This window comes from Mesocricetus auratus, unplaced genomic scaffold (genome assembly GCF_017639785.1).
Source record: "Mesocricetus auratus isolate SY011 unplaced genomic scaffold, BCM_Maur_2.0 Super-Scaffold_100011, whole genome shotgun sequence".
NCBI classification, from domain to species: domain Eukaryota; kingdom Metazoa; phylum Chordata; class Mammalia; order Rodentia; family Cricetidae; genus Mesocricetus; species Mesocricetus auratus.
Genome location: NW_024429195.1, coordinates 3333536 through 3359039, shown reverse-complemented (window position 1 = coordinate 3359039; position 25504 = coordinate 3333536). Strand labels below are relative to the sequence as shown.

The window sequence follows — 25504 nt, the reverse complement described above, 5'->3', positions numbered from 1 at the left end:
GGGTTGGGTTTTGTCTGAGCTGAAGTAACAATGATACTCAAAATTATAGTGCCTATAGCAAATAACAATATCTCTATTTCCCTTTCCTGTCTCAAAGCCAGCAGCCCAGGTGAGGTAGGACACATGGGACTCCCTGTGGGCTCAGTGGCCTTTAATTTTGTTCTTCTAATCCCAAACTCCTCTGGAATTCATGTTAGTGCACATGCCAGAATTGGCTCGCCCTGCCATATTCATGTTTAAGGCCAGAGGGAAATAGAAAGGAAGGGAAGTGCCGACCGTTTCCTCTATTTTTTTTTTAACTAATAGGTTTCTTTGATTTTTGAGAAAGGGTTTTACTCCGTGGCCCCCAGGCTGGCGGGACTGTCATGCCGTTCCCACTAAATGTAAAGGAGGTTAGGAAAATATCAGCTGAATTTAGTCCTGTTTTTGATGCTATTATAAATTGGATTTTTTTCTTTCATTTCTAAGTCAAGTAATTCAGTATATTTTTGCATAAGTGCTACTGATATTTGGGGGTAGGTTTCTTTTAACTGTTTTCAGTCCTAACAGTATTTTTTATGACACCCTTAGCATTTTCTATATATGAGATCGTGCCATTGGCTGACAGTCCATTTCACTGTTTCCTTTCCTGTGTAGAGACACCATTTATTTCTTGTGATTACCTTAATTGTTCTGGCTGGGCCAGACAATCCTTGTCTTGTTTCTGTTCTTGGAGGCAAAGTGTTCGACTTTTCACCGGCAAGGCTTATGTTAGCTCTGGACGGACTTGTCACCGTGGACTTTTGTGTGCTGACGTGTGTTCCTCTTGAACTTACGCTGTTGAAAGTTTTCTCTAGAATTATGCTGAGTCTTTCCATCATTTGAGATGACCATGTGGTTTTGTACTTCATTTTGTTAATATAATGTGCTGCATCTACTGATTATTATGGAGTGATACTTACATACTTTTCCTGACACAAGTTTATCTTAATCACAGATAAAAAGTCGTTTTATGTTCTGTCAGACACCTATCATTAAACTTATCAGCATTTTACTGAGGATTTTACTCTGATCAGCATCATGGATATTTGTCCACTGTTTTTCTTTGCCTGGCTTTAGGGTCAGTCGGGCTTGTAAACTTAGTTTGTAACTTTTCTATCCTTTTCATTCTTGTGGATGGGTTTGGAAAATGTTGACCGTGGTTCTCCTTTGCGTGGTTAGCAATGTACCAGAGAGGCCATCAAAAGCAACACACCTCAGCTTCTACTTTTCTTGAGCATCCCAGAATTTAAGGTAGAATAATAATATGGATAGGAAAATCAGCTTCGATCAGATGTTTATATAGTCATTTTCTCTCTGGAACTGGAAGGGAGTTACATACAGATCCTAAAAGATAATGGTGAGAGGAAAGGAGACTGATTCACTCAGGCCCATTTGGTCCTCTGTGAAGAGAATGCACTAAGATACTGGGCTGAAATACACCCAACAAGAATAGAACCCAACACAGAAAATTAACAGAAGAGAATTCATCAAATGCCCAGGTCTTCATGAGTGGTATTATGATGACTTGCTGGACTTAAGTTCCATGAGCCCAATATGACTTTGCCTACCAAAGGCTATACGTATCATTAGTTCCCAGATGACTTAATTTCCATACGTTGAAAGCATGATTTTGTTCTCATTTAGTGGTCACAGTAGCCTATACATACTGCCTAGGAGTACCATGAAGTCAGTTCAACCATAAAAGCTGTAAATGTTCTCTTCATTAGCTTCTTGTCAATGAGGGTACATACTGAATCTCAAGAAATTACCTGTAGATAAATTTCTCAGGAATGAATACATGTGCACCATGTCTACGTTTAATGACAACTTTTCTCAAAATGAGTTTAGAAATGAGTCTATCTTGCTAGATCTCTCCTTTGACAAGAGAATCCGTAGCTATTCTGATTATCAGAGGAGATAGTTAATGATAGACTGCCCTTAAAAAGACAGAAGTAATGCGATGCAAAACAAAAGTGTAAATACTTATTCTGAGAAAACAATGTGAAGGGTATACATTGCCCATGAAAGATAATCATTCCCAATCTTGGAATTTCAGTCAACCATCTCACACGAGAAATAATCTTAATTCTCTTCAGAAATAGCCTTCCCCAAGAAAGGACCCTGAACCAATTAGGATTGGTCTCCAGGTTTCTTTTTCTCTACCTTTTTGCTTCATTAAGCCTAATAACCTTCTCCTTCTTTGCAAAGAAATCTGTAGGCTGGAAACCTAAAATACTTGCCTGTGGTTACAGATGTTCTCACGTTCTATAGAATGCTTGTCTGAAAAGGCAGAATAGGCTAGGGCAGTAGTTTCCATACCTATTCTGAATGTACCACTGACAGGACTCTGGGCAGTTACTTCTCACATTCCACTACTGGAAAAACTATCATGATTCTTTTACGTTTTTGTTTGTCCATCAACAAAATACTTGGCTGAACCATGTATTTAGAGATAAAATAAAATGAGGAAACCCTTCAGTGAGAAGTTGAGTCTGAGGAGGCACAAGTTGGAGGAGAGAAACTATGGTTAGAATGATGTAAGGCATGGTTAGAAAGAGGAAGGCAAGAGCTATAAATTAATTTAAAGCTCTTCTAAAACCGGTGAGACCATAAAACATGGAGGCATTTTAGGGATAAGGATAAAGGGCTTGAAACATGGCCGTAGTATATCAAAGAGAGAAAGAGATGACCCAAGGCCTGTGTGTCTAAATAAGAGAAAATACAGGATACCCCACCCCACCCCCAAATTCGCTAAATTCCAGGAAAAAGCACAAGCCAAGACTTAAACAGAGATGAGCATGCTCAAACAGACTGAGATTAAATGTAGAGATTTTACTTGCTTGCTTGCCCAAAGAGCAAGTTAATAAAAGTTGCTGTGGTCTGGAGATGTTGAGTGGAAATGAGTGAAGCCGTCTTGATACACTTATATTTTAACTTCAAAATTTTTGTTTAGTAAATAACTTGTAACAGTGTGGCAACTCTTCCAGGCGGTGGGAACCTGGAGACAATATGTTTGCTGTCACTGACCTCAAGTGATGCAAGAATAAAAGACAAAAGTGGAAAAGGCAGTAATGTAAATTGAGGAAGTATTGCAATGATAATAAAATGGTGATGTACTGACGGATTAATGAGTAGATGAACAATTTAGACTCTGTTCATTTGGACCTCTGAAAAGATCTCTCTGGCTGCATTGTGTGGACTGTGCTGTAGTGTAGAGGGCCTCACTTGGTCCTTTATGTGGAAGAGGATGGTGGACTTGGTGAGAACAAGTGGATCTAAGATAAACCCAAGATGGTCCACTCAGCCCACTCATCATAGACAAAATGTGTGCTTTAAGCTTCTCAGCTTCTCTGTGTACTAGTGCTGACATTCATAGGGTACAAGGAAAACCACTGGCCTCATTTTGTTCCTTCTGGATACCAGAAGGAAGCTAAACGGTTTTACCCAGTCTTGGTAGATGCAGTTAACAAAACATAAAGGGCCAGTTTATTTTCAACTCAGTAAATTTTAGAAAAGAACTTTTAGAGATCGAAAGCAGTTTGTGAAGATTCCTGTCACCTGCATATGCAAAACCTTGTATAAACCTCCAGGTTCTTTCTGATAATCTACCCACATATCTCCCTGGGTCAAGGTAGATCCTCTTGGGTCCTGTATTCTACAAGTCCTGTCGTAGAGTTGCTTTTGGGTTCAGCTATGTCTTGTCCCTGGTTTCCAGGAACAGGTATGCAGCTCTCCATACGCAGTCCCCGTGCGGAGAGCAAGTCTGTGCCAGCAGTTGCATGTTGCCTGATAGGAAGTTTCTGAGCCCTTTAGATGGGAAGCACATTTCTAGAATGGTGTCCTTGGTATGCTTTGTCGATTCTATCAGTAAGCTTCCTGAGTGATACTTAAATGTTCCCCAGCATTAATATCTAACGCGAGCAGAGTTCTGTGACTTCTCAGTTGCTTCTTGGTCTCCAATTTGTAGATTTTCTTCAGAGGGAGGAAAAGACAGACAGCTGAAAATATCTGGATATGGAACTCCTGTTCTTTATAGGTCACCACCAGGGTACCCAGACATCAATCAATCAGTTTTTATTTTGTTGTTGTTGTTTGGTTTGGTTTGGTTTGGTTTTGATTTTTCAAGACAGGATTTCTCTGTGTAGCTTTGTAGAGCAGGCTGACCTCAAACTCACAGAGACCAGCCTGCCTCTGCCTCCCAATTGCAAGGATTAAAGGCATGCAACACCACTGCCCAGCCATCATTCAATCTGATTGGAGAGCTTTCTTCTCTTTCCTGGATCTAGATGTCATTTATTAGGAAGGATATTAAAGTCTGAAGGATAATAGCAAAATGGCCTTGCTGTGTTACTCTTTAGGGAGTCTAATAAAAAACAGTTTTTCCCCCAGAATTGGGAAGCCAGGTCATAAATACCACTATCTGCTATTGTAAAACAGAAATCATTGTAGTCAAGCAAGACTCCATGATGTTAGGATTAGTAAATATCATTTTTTCTAATGTGTGGTTTAAAATCCCACAAAATTGCTACTATATGGATTTTATGCTTTCTTTTTAATGCAATTATCACCTTAAAACTACTTTTGTCAGTGTTAGAATTTATAATCTTTTTTTTAAACAAAGGGATTCGAGGTGTTTCCAGATTCTTCCCCACTGAAATGACCCTCAACTTACTGTCTCTTCAAAGACACAACTATTACAAAACAAGAGCTTGTTCTTGTCACTTCCCTGAAAACTAAATCTTCTCTAAATCACAAGAAAGGAAAACTAATCTTCATTTTCAAAAATATCTCGGTTTCTCCAAATCCATATACTTGATATCATTTGGCATGCTACATGTTTAAAAATAACCAGAAGTTACAGCCTTTGGTTAGAATTTTTATGGCAGTGAGATTGAGTCAGTGAGATTGAGTCCTGACGATTACTGCAGGAACTTGGGAAGAAATGATGCTACAATACATGATTTAATGAGGGTGTGGCCATCAGGCTGCACCTCATTCACCAAAACACTGCATTCTGTGCAAGTGTGCCCAGAGCTAGCAACAGGGGCTCTCACCAGTTCAGCAGGCCTAAAAAGTTGGGTTGTGATGTCATCCACCAAGACTCCACAGTCATGAGGTACATTTTTTAAAAATTACAAACAAGCTTGCCTCACATGTCAATTCCAGCTCCCTCTCCCTCCTCTCCTCCCCCGTCCCCCACCAAATCCCCCACCCCATCCTCTCTCTCCTCCCAAGGGAGGGTGAGGCCCTCCATGGGGGATCTCCAAAGTCTGTCACATCATCCGGGGCAGGGCCTAGACCCTCCCCCATGTGTTCAGGTTGACAGTACTCTCCATGTGGAATGGGCTCCCTAAGTACATTTGTACACCAGGGATAAATACTGGTCTACTATCTGAGGCCCCACAGATTGCTGAGGCCTCCTTACTGAAACCCAAATTTAGGGGGCCTGAATCAGTCCCATGCTGACCTCTCAGCCATCAGTCTGGGGTCCATGAGCTCCCCCTTGTTCAGGTCAGCTGTCTCTGTGGGCTTCACCAGGCCGGTCTTGATGCCTTTGCTCATCACTCATCCCTCTCTGCAGTTGGGTTTCAGGGGTTCAGTTCAGTGTTTAACTGTGTGTGTCTACCTCTGCTTCCATCAATCACCGGATGAAGGCTCTAGGATGTCATATAAGGTAGTCATCAATGTCATTATCAGGGAAGGACATTTAAGGTAGTCTCCCCACTATTGCTTCGATTGCCAGTTGGTGTCATCCTTATAGAGCTCTGGAAATTTCACTAGTGCCAGATCTCTCCTCAAACCTATAATGGCTCCCTCTACTATGGTATCTGTCATCCTGCTCTCCTCCATTCTTCCTCCAACTCAACCTTCCTGCTCCCCCTTGTCCTCCTCTCCCCTCCTCTTCTCCCCATCTCTTTCTTCCAGCTCCCTGTCCCCTCCTCCTATGTTCCCAATCTGCTGAGGAGATCCTATCCCATTCCCCTTCTCTGGGGTACCATGCATATCTCTCTTAGGGTCCTCCCTGTTTCCCAGACTCACTGGTGGTGGCATTGTAGACTGGCACTCCCCTGCTCCATGACTAAAATCCATATATGAGTGAGTAATTACTATGTTTGTCCTTTTGTGACTGGGTTACCTCACTCAGGATGGTTTCTTCCAGTGCCATCCATTTGCCTGAGAATTTCAAGATTCCATTGTTTTCTTCCGCTGAGTAGTACTCCACTGTGTAGATGTACCACATTTTCTCTATCCACTCTTCAGTTGAGGGGCATCTAGGTTGTTTCTAGGTTCTGTCTATTACAAATAATGCTGCTATAAATGTAGTGGAACAGATGTGCTTGTTGTATGAATGTGCATCTTTTTGGATATATGCCTAAGAGTGGAATTGCTGGTAGGCTGATTCCCATTTTCCTGAGGAATCTCCATACTGATTTCCAGAGTGGCTGTACAAGTTGGCACTCCCACCAGCAGTGGAGGAGTGTTCCCCTTCCTCCACATCCTCCATCAGGTATATTTTCAAAGAAGAAGAGCTAGACTTTAGAATCAACCAAGTACACGGAAGGATTCTTGTTGTTTTCTCTCCTCATTAACAAGTGTATCTCATATAACAAAGAGGAATCTCAAAAGATTGATATTAGAAAATTCAAATTACCATCTCCTTCACAGCCAGTAGTAATTCCCTGATGAAAGCAGATGAATTTATGTGCTGTGAAATATAGTTAATTGAATACACTGCATTCTTATACTTTGGACTAGGTGGTCCCGTGAGGTAAGAAACCAGACATACTTGTTTACTTCTAAGAGAAACAAGAACTCTGATTAGCTTTTAATAGGAAAAGAGAGAAGCTGGCAATCACTTATATGAAATTATCTCTCATTCCTACTACCTTAGTGATTGGGTTCTTAAATGCAAATTCAAAGACTCCCCCCGCCCCAAAATAGCTTATCCTATTGAAAAGCTTGGAAGAAAGCACTACCCAGGTAGTCATAACATTACAGCATATCCCTCAACAGAGAAAGCCCCCGTCTCCAGGGAACTGTCTATTTAGTATTTAATGTTTTTCACAGGTCACAGTACATTGAGTTTTTTGAGATTCGTAGTGATTACACATTTTGTATATAGCTCTCATTTAATAGAACATTTTTACTTTACTATTTGTTTTACGTTTGGTGATGAATACCTGTAAATGCACATGTACCTTTATGTTCAAATTGAATATAAGGGTGCTCTTTGTGCTTGCAAATCGTTAGTAGGGATACGGGACTGTCCTGAAACTGGAAGTTGTACCCCCCTTTTAGCACACATACAACCTTCATTTGGATTTACCTGGATACCAAGTCTTACAAGCATCAAAACACTCCACTTATCCCTGAGTTTGTGCATCAGATTTCCACTGGTGACAGTAAAGCACCTGCCAGAGGCTTGAATTGGGGTAAAATTGAAATGGCACACTTCATTTTAATTGCTGATGTGTAATAATATCTAATAAGCAGCAGAGTGATGAAACTTAGCAAAAGTGGGATTGAATTATCCTGGTTTTAATGTCACCAAACTTTAAATGAGGCATTTGTATAATTTACAAAAAAGTTGACAGTATAAATAGTTTACAGCTTCTGATTATACATTAAAATGTATCTGAAGACAACATGTGAAGAACTGAGTTTATGGCAAAAAGAGATGGCATCTAAATCTATGGTATCTTATAATAAAACTTCACAGTAACGGCAAGGATTATGGGTCAAATTAAAAACTTTGGCTGTTTGTTGGAGGAAGTACTGAGAGTAGTCTCAAAAAATTAGCTTGGTCCAAAATAGGAAAATGTCCTGATCATACTACATGAATGAGTAGCTGCCAGCTGCCTCTTCATGAATAGTTGAAAATACTTTCATATATATATGTGTGTGTGTGTGTGTGTGTGTGTGTGTGTGTGTGTGTGTGTGTGCAAATTCAACCTGAGGGAAAAGGTTTAGTAAAGAAGTAATTTCTCAATTACTTAACAAATGCTTTGCAACTGTATTTTTATAAAGACAAAATAAATATCTTGAAAATAACATAATCTCCATAAACAAATAGCCATAAATTAAGCCATTCAAAATGGTATTTTATTGCTATGCCTCAGCTCTAATTAAAGGAATCTGTACAAGTCATTTCTTTTAGAACTTAGAAAATACTTCCATTTTATTGTGCTTTTTCTGCTACCAAAAATTAATACTTTAAAAACCTTTATGTACCATGATGAATATCAGAAGACTCCCTGACAACTTATGACTTATTTCTTGCAGGCTTGCACAGCATATGTGGATTTTATGATTTCTGTGGCCAGACTGATTCGTCAGGAAGAAAAATTGCCGATTGATGAAAACCAGCTCTCTTTGGAAATGAATAAAATTATGGAGTTGGAAAAAGAAATTGCCAATGTAAAACACATTATTTTTCTGGGATACTGAATAATGTCAACCACTTTTTTTGTTTCATTCCCTCCAGATAAAACTGTGGCTCTTTAAGTCAGTGATAAAAATGCATAGGCCTGTAATGGATCATTGACTTCAGGAGAACCCTTGAAACTATAGTATCTCCTGAAATACAAAACGTACACTAAATTTGACAAATGGCAAACAATCTGCACCTCACCACCTACCTATATAATAAGTAGTTGCATCAGAATCCTACTCTCAGACTGTGAAATGACCTCATGACCCAGGAAGTTACGTGCAAAACCATGACAGTTTTTCTAAACAATTCTACTTTATGTTATTTTGAAATGCAGAGGTCATCTCTGTCATTCTGCTAAGAACTTGGTTAGAGGGTAAGTGATGCCATTGATTCCAGCCTCTGGGATTGCTGAGCTCAGGAATAACCTTGGCAACACAGCACTTCCCCCTACTTCCAAGCAAGCCCTTGGAGACTGGGCTAGCTAACACTCTGTTCTCTTGAGTCTTCCGACGGGCCATGCAGGCATGAGCAAGTGAACTCTGGCCCGAGGCAGTGTACAGCCTAGTGATTAAACCTGACCTCTGTCCCTTAACACTGCAAGCAAAGCCCTCTTCTCAGGACCCCATCTGCTCACCAAGGCCATCCGGCCTCATCAGAATCTTGAAGACTGAAGATAACAGAGAGTGATTTTAGTCTTGTTAGGGTCACATGACCCCCGCCCCCTCCATTCCAACCAGAGCCACACTGCTTCAAGGAACACCTTGGTGGAGGACAGTTTGCTGGATTGCTCGTGGTTCTCCGAGGAAACCTGAGCTGCTAGAGAAGTTTCTTGCCCTGGGATTTTATCACTCCTCTGTTCCCATGCAGTGTTCCCCGTGGGTAGCCTCAGCTCTATAGCATGTCTCTGATATACTTGCCACTGTGTTGGGCTTCCGCTGCCTTAGGCTCTGAGGTTGGCGCAGTATCATAGTCATCTTTGTGTCACTCACGTGTACTCAGCAGTGTGCAGGTTGCCTCGTATGAAGGAGATGCTCAAGATGATTGCCCTCATCAATGAGGACACAGGTTACCCAACGGGGGACACTGTCGCACGGTGTTCATTTTACACCTTCCTTTCTGTGTCTCCCCACTGTTAATCCCAAGCACTAACCTGGGAGTTGCTGTCATAACCTTATCTTTAGACTCAATAGACAAAACTAACTTGGATGCCATTAAATGCAGGTCACTAATTAGTGAGAAGGAAGGCTAGTCTTGAAAGTATGAAGGATGGCCGTTCTTGACCAACTTGCATCCTGTCTGCCATGGACTCAGAATGTGCTGACTGACATAAATTGTTGTAAAAAAAAGAAAAGAAAGAAAAAAAAAGTTGGCATTTCCCTTCCCCACGGCTTAATTTTAACTGGAATGCTGAATTCTACAGTGAGGATGGAAGCCAGTGTTTGAGAGATAAATTGTTATAGATGACTACAACAAAAGAAAAAGTTATAATATGAGATATCTAAAGACCTAACTGAATTGACCACAAATATTACTGAGGTGGTTTGGGCAGTTACCAAAATGTAAAATGATTTTTGAAGACTTTTAAACTTGATGTCGTGGGTAAACACTGTTAATTATCACTGAATATACATAAAATGATGATTTTTTTATCCAAAATCAAATTATCTTATAGCTAGCCTATGTTTTATTTTCCAAGCTATGTGTGTTTTTCTAAAATAACAACCTAGTGTTAAACCCACAGGCTACAACTAAACCCGAAGACAGAAATGACCCAATGCTGCTCTATAACAAAATGACAATGACAGAGCTCCAAAATAACTTTTCTCTAGAGATCAACGGGAAGGTAAGCAGGAAGTTTTCAAGTTCTTTGTGCCCTTTCCTGAACCATTTCTTAAGATCATAACATTACATTTTAATTTAGTGAAGTATAAATTAACTTCAAAATGAATTTCAATGACAGTCACTATTTGATTTCATGAGAAGCCCTGTGGCAGGGGGACTTTGAAACTGCCTTTTCTGTTTGTATGTAGAATGAGGTTCAAAGGGAAAAATTCCTTTTAAGGGAAGTGTGCAGGATTTTAGACACTAAGCAGAACAGGCTTTGGAGAAAGGTAGGGATCTTTTTGAGAGTTCATTACACTGTAGCGCTATGTGTGCCGTCAAGCAAGAAGACACAGAATTTCTCTTTAGGTCTTAGCATAGCATAATTTACTCATAGAACTTCCTGTGCTCTCATCCCAAGACATCTGTGAAGGTATTCAGAACAAAAAGTAAGGAAACCTGTCTCAGTGGCCACTAATAAAACAGGGCTGGCTCGTTTTCAGTTAGCTGGTCTCCAATGCCATCCTTCGTGCCATTTTCTTGTGTAGTAACTGGGCCCCATGACGGGGACATGAAGCCACATTTTATAGAAATATGTCAGAACTCCCACAGTCAGCATTCACTCTGTACTAAGTCTGTAAAACTGATTCTGGTTACTGTCTCAGCGAGTTGGTCATCTTGCATATGCTTCTTGATACAATGTATTAAACAAACCTGTTCTGGAAGACTGGTCCAAAGTGCCGAAGGAAAGCAAGTACTTTAGCATAGCACTTTCTGCACAGTAAGGGGCCTCTGTGTACCTGTGCAAGGATCTAAGATACTGAGATCTTAGGCACTCAGTTCCCACGCCAGGGGAACAATAGACAAGACTTGGTCTTTAGAGCTTAGCTACTGAAGTTTAAAACCTGCACGCCTGTCTGTAGAAGTAAGATGAATAGCACAAGACATGCTGTCTTGTCTGACTCCAGAGCACCTCTGCTGTGGCCATGCTCTGCTCACAGCTGGGACTGGGCCCAGGTGCACCGCTGTGTTCGAATGAACTGTTTATTAATACCCACTATTGAAAGACAGTCTGTGTGTACTTGCATTCTCATAAGCTAAAGACGCTTTGCTTTTAAAAGTGCATTCTTTTTTCCTCTTTTTGAAAAAGTATTTCCTAGAGAAAAGATGACAATGAGCCTAATTTCTAATTCTGTGCTCGGTGTGCATAACGGATTTGTTTTTGCTCTTAAATGGTTGGTTTAATTCTGCTATCTAAATAATCACATTGGAGAACTAATACTTATTCAAAAGCTGATGGAAACAATTGACCAAAAAAAATCTCAAACACAAACTGGCTATTATATTAAGCATTTTATGATGCAGCTGATACCCTTCAGCATGTGACCTTCTAACCGTAATTCTTGGAACCAAGAAGAGAGAGCCATAATTACTGAATGCTTTGTGCCTGCTTTTTCCCCAGCCATTCAGTTGGTCAAATTTCACAAATGAAATCATGTCAACTGTGAATATTAATATTCAAAATGAGGAAGAAGTGGTTGTTTATGCTCCAGAATATTTAACCAAACTTAAGCCTATTCTTGCCAAATATTCTGCCAGGTAAGTATGTCAGAGTGCCCACATCCTCAAAGTTTACATTTCATGTCAGTCTTTAGAAGCTTTGCAGCCTCATCTTTTCTGTTGCTGGGTGGTGGGTTTTTTTTTATACAGAGATCTTCAAAATTTAATGTCCTGGAGGTTCATAATGGATCTTGTAAGCAGTCTCAGCCGAAACTACAAGGAGTCCAGAAATGCTTTCCGCAAGGTGAAGACAAAATCTCTCTTTTCTTAAGACTTAAAGCAAAAAGAGATACATGGTTATAAATTCTTGCCATGCACACTGCTAGAATGTGCTGGTCATTTCCAATATCAAAAATGTCCAGATTTGGTTGTTTTGCACATGTGTAGGAAGAGGTTCTGGGCTTGGCCATCCTATGCTGGTCTGCTATGGTATCCTGAGCTCATAGCCCTGTAACAAGTTACCTGTAGTTGTACAAAAGAATACTGCCTTGATTTGTTTGTGTTGCCAGTGTATTAAAATCCATCTCAGAGGGACCATTCTCAGTTGATTTGATTTTCAGGAGCTCATAGCACACTGGGCATACATAAAGACAGACTTCTTTGTCATTACATTCCTGAGGGAGTACCCCAACCTGAAGCTACAACCTCAAAGCTTTTTCTTAGGCTTGCACGTACATTATCCACACAATCATTCAGTCCTGGTATTAAGAGAATGGACAGTAGGGACTGAGGAAGGAAAACCTCTAACATACTGGTGTCATCCTGGCAAAAGAATAGCTGCTCCGACATTCCGTTTTCTCCACTGGAAATACATCAGCAAGTTTAATACAGGGCTGAGATGTGCCTCAATTGCATCATCCCTAAAAAGCCAATAAACACACAAAATGTCAAGCAATGGTAGCTCACACTGGCAATCCCACCCAGCTGTGAGAGTTGGAGGGGATCAGAAGGCCAGCATCATTCATGGTCCATTTTGAGGCTAGTCTGGGCTACATGAGCCTTTGTCTTAATAAATGAATAAATAAATAAATAATAAATGCTGCAAAAATGTTACTGACAATCCCCTTATTGATACTCAAATTTATTTCCATAATTTTCCTGAAGTGCCTGAACTTCAGTTGAAACATTAAAAGGAGAAATGTGTTCTCTTGTGTGTAAGATTTCCTTTCTGCTCCTTTATTGAACATTTCTTCTTGCTTATGTTTGTATGGTGGGTACAATGTTGCATGTTCTCTCCCAACGCTCTCCGGGAGACTGTTAACTTGTAACAGCTAAAAGTTCTACTGGGACCTGCCTCTGGAAAGATACCTTTGTTTGCACAAGCCCAATATTTTTTTAAGTAAACAACACAGTCAGATTGCACTTTATCGTAGTTTGGGGACAGCTGCTCTGTGAAGAGAACACTGCGGGAATTCGAGGCAGATATAAAAGACGAGTCTCGCAGACTGCGCGCTCTTGCGGCTCATCCCTGACTCCTGGTCAGACGCCGTTTTTTCTTCTCCTGCATAGGCCCTTTACGGCACTACGTCAGAAACAGCGACATGGAGACGGTGTGCCAACTATGTCAACGGGAACATGGAGAACGCTGTGGGAAGGCTTTACGTGGAGGCAGCGTTTGCTGGAGAGAGCAAGCACGTGGTAACGTTGTAGCCCGGCACATGGGCGTCTATCTAAGTAGCATCCTGGCAGTTACAATTGTTCACATCTTTGCTCAATTTCTATTAATTAGGCAACTAAGCTGTGGTATCCATCCATATCTGGTTATGTCTCTGCCTTCCTGTTGAACTGAACGTGCTTATCTGTTTCCCAGAAGCAGTGACTTTAGTGTTCACAGTCATGTATTAGACATATGAGGTCTTTATTGCCCAGTTGATAATTTCCTTAAATACCAACAAAGTAAACTGCAGTTTGTACTTTCTAATTGCTACTGAAATGAAGACACTGGAGCTCAATGGCATAGTAAAACAATGTACTGAAATGCTACTTCTTGCATTAATTAGCCCACTGGTGACAGGGACAGCTAGTATTCTAGTCTTCTAAAAGGGTCACAAGAACCAGGACATTCTGATGGTGATTTTAGCTTTGGGTGTATAGTAAGACCTATTTAATTGGGAAATTTTTTGCTACCAGCGGTATTGCTTTGATGTAATAGTCAGTCCCATATGCTCATTGACATCCATTTGTTTGGGGGGTCACAATTCATCTGTAAATTTACATGTGTTAGCATACCATTGCATCCCATTGCAGCACGTAGCTCTGTTTTACAAAGAATGAACTCAGGGGCTGTGTTTCTATATTAGACGGTTGATAAACTAACATTCTCTCTGCTTTGAGGTCGAAGATTTGATTGCACAAATCCGGGAAGTTTTTATTCAGACTTTAGATGACCTCACCTGGATGGACGCTGAAACAAAAAAGAGAGCTGAGGAGAAGGTAAGAACCAGTCAGGGCTGTCAGAGGAAATGTATTCATGGGGAAAGATGAACTTCAAAAATATTTAGGAAAAAAATTCATCAGAATTTGAATAGAAGCTATCAACCTAGGACGGGGAAAACAGCTCAGTTGGTAATTGTTTAGCTTGTAAGCGTGAGAACCTGGGTTCAGTCCCTAAAACCCATGTTTAAAAAAAAAAACAAACAAAAGTAGATGTGGTGGCACACATCTGGAGTTCCCCTGCAGGGTGTGTATCCCTAGCTCACTAACCAGCTAGCCTACTCAGTGAACTCCAGGACAATCAGAGACTGTCTCGGAGTGGGGCCGGGGAGCAGTAAATAGAAGTAAGCAATGGGATAATAAGCATAAACACATTTAAACAATGCTGTAAAGATAATAATTAACAGTGAGCAAATACGAGGTAGATAACAAAGACATCCACATCCCACTCATGCAGCTAATGCCATTCATTTAATTTGAGAAGAGCTGCCCTGACTTTGGGGTACAAGGGGTAACATAGAGACTGAAGGAACCAATATTCAGGAGCGCATTAACACAAAGCCTATGGAACGCTCATCTGTTTTCTCAGCTGAATCAATGAAGTGGAAAGATAATTATGTTCCTGCAAGACTGGGAGCACTAAATGCTATTCCTTCAATAAAAGTGAAAAGTCTGGAGAGAGAGAGAGAGAAAAATTTTCATGAAAATACATTATATGTGGAGCAGTGGCTTTTGTCAGTTTCCACGGGAAAGCTGCAGCCTGTAAGGACGGACAGGGCATTAGACACTAAATTTCAAGCCTTTTTTTACTTTGTTTTTTTTTTTTAAACTAAAAGCAAAGAGCCAGTCATTGCAAGGAAGTGTTGTCAGGTGTTCCTTTGGTAATGGTACACCAAGCTGTTTAATTGCTGTTTGTGGACATGTGATGTTTGTATTTGAAGGTTGTGGTTATGGAGATGATTGTATCTCCACCTTCAATGCTGTAATTTTCACAGGCCCTCGCTATCAAAGAAAGGATTGGCTACCCCGATGACATCGTTTCCAACGACAACAAACTGAATAATGAGTACCTTGAGGTAAGTCTCAGCAGCAATGTGTGGGGCTGGTGGCAATGTCCCTGTAGCTCAGGAATTCAGGCACTGTAAAACAGCCTAAAAGCACAGATAACTCTAATATCCCAGTTATGTTTAATTTAAACTTTCTTGTCATTCTACTGCACTGTATTTGGTTTCCAGATATTTCAGTAGCAGTGGGAAAAACCTTGCAGCCTTTTGAGTAGTGTTTCTCAACTTGTGGGTCATGACCCCTTTGGCAAACCTCTGTTTCCAAAAATATTTGCATTACAATTCATAACAGTAACAAAATTACAGTTACAGAGTAGCAATGGAAAACATTATGGTGGGGGGTTTACCGCAACATGAGGAACTGTATTAAAGGGTCACAGCCTTAGGAAGGTTGAGAACCACTGCTTTAGAGCACCAGGAATAGACATCTAGGTAATGAGTGACAGGCTGCCTACAGGTCCTTACAGTCACTTATATGAGCTATAAAAAGTCAAACAGGCTTCTACATTCTAATCATTATCCCTGTGGGCATCACACAGTTTGCCTCCTATACTAAAAACCAAATATAACTGATAACTGTTTTCTTAATTCTCCTTGTTAGAGGGGCAACCCTGGTTAAAGTCACTCAGTACCTGTGATCAGACTTGGCTAAGATACTCAGTGTTTCCGGTCACAACAGGTGACACACCCCAAGTCTGAGATGACAGTGATGGCTGACCCACCAAGCATTCATGGGATGTGTAGGTTTACACACCAAAATGCTCACTCCTTTTTTCCATTTGCAGAAAAAACTTAGTTGTCTTCCCCCCCACCATCTCCTGTCCCCCATTCCCCACCTCCCTACAAAAGTGGATTGTCTTGGCCCCAAATTCCAGTTCTGTTTACCTTTTAAATCTTAGCAGATGACCAGAAACTTCTCCACTTCTCCACACCCCTCAACTTGAAAATGCTGATCTCAGCTGTCAGGCTACAAGATTATCAGAAAGATAAAATGAGTATAACATCTATCTCAATAGGGAGAAACAGTACCAAGCACAGCGGGCACTAAACAAAGAGGGTGTGGTTATTATACACAGTTGTGGTATGGAGACTGATATCAGTATTGTGAGGCTGGCCTGACCTTTGGTTCATGAGTGGTTGTAAAAAGAATACACTGAAATCATGATTCAGCTAGAACAGGACTGCCTACTTATTGGGTATAAGGCATCCTTTGGTAAGTTCTTAATGCCGCTTCTTAACTGTATTAGCTTGCTTCCTAGCAATACTGTGATGATGCTGTCATCAAAATTCCTCCAACCCCCATTTTTTTTAACCTAATACAGTTGGACTACAAGGAAGATGAGTACTTTGAGAACATAATTCAAAATTCGAAGTTCAGCCAAAGCAAGCAACTGAAGAAGCTGCGAGAGAAGGTGGACAAAGATGAGTGCGTACATCTTTCTTTCTAATTGTTCCTTCTGGGGCCGGGCCTTCTCACTACTGGCTCTGGTTTCTTGATAGCGGCGATGCCTCCTTCCCTTGGGAAGCAATGAGAGCATCTAGTAGGATGGTACTAACAACAAGGGCCAGGGACTTCAAACCAAAACTTTTCTTCACTATGGCTCCCTCACATTTACCTTCGTCTCTTGACTGAGTGGCTTCTCACCCTGCCGCCATCTCTGGTGTTTTCGTGGACAAGGTTCTCAGACACACTTTAGCTTAATGCAACTTAGCTCTTTAAGCCCACGCTTGGGCTTAGCTCAGCATCCAGACTATCCTTCCCTTACTAGTGCCTATTGGCCAAGCACCCTGTAAGCCCCTCCCCCATCTCTGATTGCTCCATGTGACACTTCCCTTAGCCCTGCAAACTTACACAGGAGATGCCAGGGATCATTTTGGGCAATCGCCTTTTGGATTCTACTAACTTCTTCATACTTGTCTCGCCAATACTTCTTAAGGACTATTGCTTTTGACCGTGAGTTTTTCAACTGGATAGGTAATATCCTGAGACTGACCGGCATGTATAGGTAATACCCCAAGATTGACCGGCATGTGTGCTGAGTGCTCAAACCCACAGAGCTCCTTAGACTGGCCCTCTTCCAAGATGTTTAGCCCTGTAGAACTGAAGCTCTTATTAGCACCTAGCGCCAAGCTCACTTTCAAGTAAAAGCAGTGAATTACTGAACAACTGAAAACTAAATGATCCACCTTGATTCGAGTATTGACTAACAGTGTGCTTCATTCCTTTTTTTTTTTCTACAACTGCTATTCTAGAAAAAAAAAAGACTAAGTCCATTTGTCATTAGGTCCTAGGAAAATAAGCGGCAAATGATGGCAGAAGGGAGATGGTTATGTGCAGCAGAAGTGGTGTGATTCAATAACCTGTACCCCAGGAAAGAAATGTGCCAAAAGTCCAAAGGCATTTTTAAGGAAACTTAGTGCACAGCCTATGTGCTTAGGTAGTCCTGTTTGAGTCTTTCCCAAAAACTCTGACACTGCTACAATGTAACTCCAAGGTCTCTGCCACCCAGTGCCAGCTTTCTCTCTCTCTATCTCCCCATTCTTGTCCTCCACACTGTATGCAAAGGTCCACATGCCTGGAATCACATGGGCAACATTAAAAAAAATACTGATGTCCCAGCTCAGTGTTCCTAGATCATGATGCATTTGCCCAAGTGATCCCCCGTCACTCAAGTGCTGGAATCCTTCCTAAGCAACACCCTCCATGTATGGGCCTCTGAATTAGTTTCCTTTTGTATCATCTTTTTCCATATTTAGTAAAAAATATATATTTCCCAAGGCGATGCCTTTAATTTTGCAAGATTTATTTTTCTGTTTTAAAATCACCAGAAGCCGGGCGGTGGTGGCGCACGCCTTTAATCCCAGCACTCGGGAGGCAGAGGCAGGCGGATCTCTGTGAGTTCGAGGCCAGGCTCGACCGACAGCCTCCAAAACAGTACAGAGAAACCCTGTCTTGAAAAACAAAAAGAAAAAAAAAAGAAAAAAACAAACAAACAAACAAAAAAGAATAAAATCACCAGAAATACTCTGGCTGTAATTGCATTAAACAATTAGGACTGAATCCTATGAGGTATCTTATAATAAAAGCTCCCTTTGTTTCATTTGGATTTCTCCCCCATGAAAGCTTCTGACTGACGTGGCACCTGTTTAATAGGAGAAATTTCACCACTGTTGTCTCTTTCCTTTTTTCATGCATCCCAGGGTCCAAATCCTCCCTGACCTTCAGAAAGACAAATCTATAGCTTCCACTTGTTCGTAGCCTGAAGTCACAGGTCCTACTCAGATCCTCATTCCCAACGACTTGTAAGAGGAATATATGTTCACATGCATACTGAAAGGATAGGAGAGAGACTGTGGACTATTATGAGCTCATATTACAGAGTACGTTAGAGAAATGCTGATGCGTTAAAAATTCCAAGACACTAACTCATCTAGATGAATCCAGTTATCTAACTAGTGACTCCTAGATAACCTCACTCCACGTGCCCAGTGGGCACACAGACATTTGCTTCCTGATAGTCTATCACCCTTATTCCATCTGAGTATTTGAATCTGGCCCAGATTGGTCTACAGAGCTCCACAGTGAATATCTAGCTGGTTAGCAAGCATTTCTGTGTGGTTTTATCATTAACCGCACAAGTACAACATTTTCTGGTTAGGCAAAAGTTAATCTTGTTCCGCATATCTGCCTGTATTCTAAAAGCTTCGATCTTGCCCCCACCCAGATAAAAGCCAGGGCCTCGTCTTAATCACTCTGGACTTATCCATTTTATCTATAGTGCTCTATCCAAAGGAAAAGGACTGCGTTCACCTGCTGCTGACTAGACATTTTGTAAGAATGTGTGTACGCAGCTCGGTTTAACCATCTCTGCTCTGCCCCCTTCCATGTTTCTCTCTTTTTAAAAAACCTTGATTGCCAATTACCTCTTGTTTTCACTTCATCCTCACAAGGCTATCCCCACACCAGGGTCTTGATGATACAGCTCCGAGTCATGTTCTGCCTGGTCAGGTACTTTCCCTGTGGTTCCCTGTTGCTTACGTTCCACCTTTGAAAGTTCCAGAGTTCCCATAGCTTTCCAGGGTTCCTTGACAGTCACCCAAACTCCCACCTCGGTCCAAAACCCCCGTGGTATTCAGTGCTTCCAAACCACCCCTCTACCTTTCCCTCCTTACTTCTTAACTTGCAGCATCCTGCTTCGTCTGTTTTGTCTTTGAGACCGGGATTCTCTATGTAGTCCTGGGGGATCCTCTGTGTAGTCCTGGGGGATTGTCTATGTAGTCCTAGGGGATTGTCTATGTAGTCCTGGGGGATTGTCTATGTAGTCCTGGGGGATTCTCTATGTAGTCCCGGAGCTTGCTACGTGGACCAGGCTGGCCTCAGGCTTACTGAGATCTTCCTGCCTCTGCCTCCCAAGTGCTGGGATTGATGGTGTACACCATCACCCTTGTTTGTCTGAACAGACACCTCTGCATGGCTTGACCCAAGTCTTGCCCCTTTATTCATCGTACCTCCCCGGTAGCCTTTTTTGCTCACCCACACAGAACTGTCAGAGCCTCAGCATAATTTGATGTTGCTCAGGAAACTAATCTGTGTAGAAAGAAGAAATCACGTATGTATTTATGTAAAAAAAAATCGGACACCAATTAACAGAACGTGGACCCTTCATATATGGTGATAGGGTGTGCAAATGGAACGGCCAATTTGTGACAATGTTGGTAAAGTTAATTCAGCAGAGAGAGAAAAAAAAACCTCCATCTCCACATTCTCCCCCCACACACACACACAGCTCTCCATCTCCACATTTTACCCACACACACACAGCTGGTGAAGATATATACCACTGTGGCTCTTTTCTGTTAAAACAGTTTCTAAGACTTAAACTCAAGGAGTGTGCGTGCGATGTGTCCAAGCTAATCATTTTGCTAAAGGGCCTCCTCCCCTTGCCCTCGTGAACAGTTCACACCTTCAAAGAACAGGAATTTCAATAATTTTAAAACTTCACATGGTTTCTGGATGCCTATGCACATATATATATATATATATATATATATATATATATATATATATATATCTGAGTGTGATGTCTCCTGAGGGTTTGGTGCAGTTGCAGAGGAATTTCAAACACGTCCAGTTCAGAGAGAAAAAAAAATAGCACCAACTGGGCCGTTTAAAAGTGTTGGCAAGATTACTTAGTAACCCATCTAAAATCATTTACTTCTACTAACATGATTATTCACTGAGAGGTAATAGAACAAAAATAAACCCCAAGGCCTGTGTGTTCATGAACAACAAAACAGAAAGGCTTTCTTAAGAGGTTTTTAGACTTGGTACTGACCTTAAAAAAATGGGTAAATCATTCTCTGAGAATAACAGCTACAAGTTAGATCAAATGAGCAGAACAGGGTAGTGGTAAAAAAACAAAGGAGCAGTTACTGACTCATTGGATACCTTCCTGACTTCATGCCTGCTGAGTTTTCTGATTGGGACAAATCAGACAATGGCAGACTGTAATTAGTAGAAACCTAGAGACCACAGTAGAGGACCAAAACATCCCATGCTTCCGCCTAACTGAACAGGACAGTTCAGAAGAACTCTGGTCCTTTCACTATGAGTAATCTCTTGAGAGGCCCATGCTCTGATAGGATACTGCTGTAGTTGCCACAGCTCTCTATGGCCACAGAAAGGCAATGTCCTTCATCCCCCCCCCCCCTTCCCTCGAGTCACAGGGCAAGCTGGATCAGTCCTCGGTGGGACACTGTGGAGCAGCCGTTAATAGGCCTGCTCTGATAATTTGGTGAGTGCCCATCATGTCCCCAACAGCCCATCATGCTCCCAGCAGTGTGCTAAGTCCTAGTGGTTCAAATTAAAAATAAAACATGGACTGTGAAGCTACCTTCTAGGCAGCTGGTGACAGACAGGCAGTGCCCTTATGGCAAGTCAGGTAAGCACAAAGGGTTACATTGTATAGAAGATGTTTGGTTCCTTTACTAGGAGTTCTCAGGATTACCTACTATCAGGACAAGTAGATTCTCCCGATTCAGTTATCAGGAGGGTGTTGGTCCTCAGACGGAGTCAGTCACCAACTGCACCTTAGTTAGGGTCACTTGTCAGAAGCCATGTTCCGAGAAGGTCTTTAGTTTCCTGAACTTTTGTTTAGGCCTCAATGTACTATGTCTATGGAAAAGGAAAAAGTATGAGTTGTGAGCTAGTAGAGATGCTGGGAAGTAGTGTGAGCTAGTCAGACCAAAATTAGGTTATCTGCAGTTACTTATTAGCTCTGAAAACAGAGCGTCTGAGCTTTGTTTTTGTTGTGGTGGTAGTGGTGTTTTTCTTTTGTCTTTTGTTTTTTTTTTTTAGTTTTTGTTGTTGTTTTATTGTTTTGTTTGTTTTTTCTAAATTTGGTTAATGACATCTACTTTTGCCTTGAAAAGAAAGGGATACGGTAGGAGAGAAAGAGAAAAGGTTTTCTTTATATTGACATTAAAACAGCCTTGATCACTGTGTTGACATTTGTGTATCCTATAGATCAGCAGTTTGGTGGTGGGGTTTGATAGGAAGGCAAGCGGGCCATCTTTCCCTCTTCCTTAAATATATTTTCCCCAGTCCCATTGCTTAGTGTCTCCATGTGGTAGGACAGAGTTTAGGAGCTATACAGTGACTCGATGACCCTACCTGCAGATGGGAGGTGCCATCAATACTGCCAGGATGATCTAGACGGGCAGTGAGAGCATGTGGGGAGCATTTGAGGAAAGAAAATAAAAAGCGTAAAAGATCATAATGATCTGAGACTTCAAGAGAATTCTCCTTTCACCCAGGAATACTTGAAGGAGGCACACACACAAAAATCTATTTATCGTACTGCTGGTTTCAAAGGAGTTGCTTTCAGCGTAGATGCTGAGAATTGAACATGTCCAAGGAGAAAGGCATTGATCGTCTTGTTCTTTGTCTGAAGCTTTAGATTCTGTGCCTGAGAAGAAGTTCATTCCAAGTGCTTTTGCAGCCCACTGACTTCACTTTGTCTTAAAGGCTGTTGAGTTTGGATGTCCATATCTGCTTTTCTTACCTGCCTAGCCCTCTCGGGGTACAAAGAGGCAGAAGGGGAACATTTGGCTTGTCTCTCAAGCATGTATTTTAGTTAGACATCCTCTTTGAGGATGACAAGTTGCTTATTTAAAACAAATTAAGATTACCTGGCCAAACTACTTTTCAGAAATTAAAGGTAAATTGTAATAAATATATATATATATATATATATATATATATATATAAAGCTCTTACTTCCTCCATCCCCACTCTGTCTCCCCACCACTCAGCCCATGCTCAGGCATACACACACACAAACCACTGGAGGCAGGAAGAGAGCAGGAGATCTTGGTGTTTTGTTTCTTCTCCCAAGTGTGAGACCGCAGGTAAGAGGCTGCTGGGGTCCGGCCTGCACACTTGGAAGGTGACTTGAGGTAGCATACAATAGCCATTATTTTAGAGCAATAGCAACTCCATTTGTTTCTGATTTTACTTTTCTTCTTTACGTGCATTTTCTCTCCCAAGCGCTACTGTCATGGCCAGCATTGTGCGAGCTTTACAAATAGAAGCATCTCCATTTTTGTAGACGAATTGAAATCAAGCGAACTTGGAATTTTCATTACGTCACTGTTAAATTTTGACAACATCTCATTTGCCTCATTAACTTATCTTTTCCCATTGGTATTTGGAGTATTTCACAACTAACTACACACTATCAGACACTGAGTCTGTCTCTGTTATCAGTACCCTACTTAAAATGTAACAACTGATATAATTGTAGCACTTCAAGCTCTGATGATGATCTGGGACAAAAAATGCTCTGGGCTTTTGAATTCGTATACTTCTCCAGAGTGGGCTGAGGATACATCATTAAAAACTTTGGTGGGCAGGGGGCAAAGTGCCCAGTAAGCCTCCCCACCATATTTCTGATTTTATCAGTGTTCCATGACTATAAACGGCCACATGCATTCTAGAAGATATAACTCAAAATAGACTCTCCCTGCTCAAGAGTTAAAAACATAAATCAAAATGCAACAGACTCCTTAAAGTAATGTTTCAGAGCGGTGGGAAGGCACTACGTAAAAGGGATGGCACCTATTTTTGTGAAAGCAGGAAGCAAGCCTTAGCAGGCCCCATTGTACGAAGTCCGTCTTTGCACGTCTGCCGCCTTTAACCATGCGTCTGACGTGCGCTGTCTGAAGCAGCATTCGCTTAGTATATCTGCTCTTTCTCCTCGGTGTAGCGCTTCATCCTAAAATAACCCTCATTGCCGCTGTTTCTGCCTCACCACTAGGACTTCTGGTTAGTTCAGAGCCAGGTAATTTATAAGGATTCGTGGTCATCACCCATAAAATGTACAGCTGTTGTCACCAACTGAGAATTTGTAATCAAGAAACTAACTCTAGTGCCACTGAGACAAGGAGAAATTCACACACCATTTTGGTGAAAGCTTTTAATGGTTGCAAACTCTTGCCACACTTGCCATGAAAATGTTGAGAGTACACCAGGGGGTATTTTTTTTTTAAATCATGCAACAGTGTTTTTTTTTTTAGGATTGTCTGAGCATATTCTGACCCTTTCACCTGCTCCGACGAACTTCCCCTGAACCTGAAACACGGTACCTGTGTGAACCTATGCAAACACGTCACTTTCCCTCCTCAACACACTTGTTGATACAACCAACTTATTTGTGTTGGTCACATAAATGAGACCCACTTGGGGTCTGGTTCCTGTGTTTTAAGGTAGTATCCTGGGTTTACAAATGCTTGCCTTTCTCATGAGCCATTGCAAACTGTGTAGTAAGCAAGTGGCGTTTAATTAAAACAAGTAAGATATATTCTTGTTAATCACCAACTTGCAGGAAAATGCTAAAATATTCATGACTCAGCTAGGAAGGACTGATATGTGAGCCCCATCGTGCTTAAAGTGTTTTCCGGTATTAAAATAACGGCAGTAGAAAACGTTACCACTTCTAGGTTCATTGTTTTCCTAAGGAGAAGTGCATAAAAACTGAACAAGATTTTTGTAAAGTCGTGCATCCAATTTTTATGTGAAGTTTTAGTCACGTTACTGAAAAAATAACAGAAGTTTTCTGATGGTTGTTACATATGGTCTCTGCCAGTTATTTATTTATTTTTTGGTTTTTCGAGGCAGGGTTTCTCTGTATTGTTTTGGAGGCAGTCCTGGAACTCGCTTTGTAGACCAGGATGGCCTCGATCTCACAGAGATCCGCCTGCCTCTGCCTCCCGAGTGCTGGGATTAAAGGCGTGCGCCACCAACACCCAGCAAAGGAGCTGAAATAGTGCCTGTCCCTCACATCCACGGTAGTTACTGACATTATGACTAATCTGTTGACTTTCTACTGCTTACCTGGCACAGCAGAGGCTAGACAGAGCTCTGATAGAAACTGAATCATTCTACTCTTGTGATTTGCTACTAGGAGGATAGCAGTTGTCACACTGGCTATTGCCCTGAAGCGGAACTAAGACAATACCCCATGATTGTCTTACATGTGTGTGGAGATGCTAACATTAAGAGGTCATCTGAGGTCAAGGGTGTCCATTTCCAGTGAACTCATATATTAGCTTATTAAGATTGGAATAATATTTATGTTGCTCATACAAGCTTAGTTTATGCTGATTGATAGGCATCTTTTATAGTATCTAAGTAGGAAGAAATGAGAGTCATAGTTCCTATCATTCAGCCCTCGGATTATCGTGAGATCAGTGCTTTGATGTCTTTTAACTTATACACACTTGTGTAACAATTATCTAGTTTAGGAAATGACAGCAATTCATAGATAATTGTTACACAAGAGTATGTGAGGAAGGTAAAACTAAACGAAACACTGGTCTCATGACAACTCTACTTACAAACCACCTGGATTTTACTTTGCAATCACATGAAAATATGCCTTCCCTCAATTAGCTATAATGTTGTGTTTTTATGAATATCTTTTAAAAGGCTTCTTTTAGTCTTAGTCATGTATATGTTTATGGGTGCAGGGTCCTCAGAGGCCAGAAGTATCAGATCCCCTGATGTGCTTGCTGAGAAGTGAACTCTGATCCTCTGAAAGAGCAATTCACGTTTTTAACCACTGCACCCTCTCTCCCGGTGCTGCATTTTAAAAACAAGATTTAAGGAGCA

The 25504-nt window shown here is 41.3% G+C and overlaps 1 protein-coding gene across 2 annotated transcripts in view; it reads left to right on the top strand.

Annotated features, from left to right (window-relative positions):
- Positions 1-25504, top strand: part of Mme (membrane metalloendopeptidase) — an 83943-nt gene that overhangs the window by 37095 nt on the left and 21344 nt on the right. For both annotated transcript variants that reach the window (XM_040754357.1, XM_005077929.4), the window contains exons 9-16: positions 8305-8439; positions 10197-10298; positions 11739-11875; positions 11987-12080; positions 13346-13474; positions 14171-14269; positions 15265-15345; positions 16656-16759. In XM_040754357.1, the coding sequence (XP_040610291.1) occupies positions 8305-8439; positions 10197-10298; positions 11739-11875; positions 11987-12080; positions 13346-13474; positions 14171-14269; positions 15265-15345; positions 16656-16759 (881 nt within the window). The remainder of the gene's footprint in view (positions 1-8304; positions 8440-10196; positions 10299-11738; positions 11876-11986; positions 12081-13345; positions 13475-14170; positions 14270-15264; positions 15346-16655; positions 16760-25504) is intronic.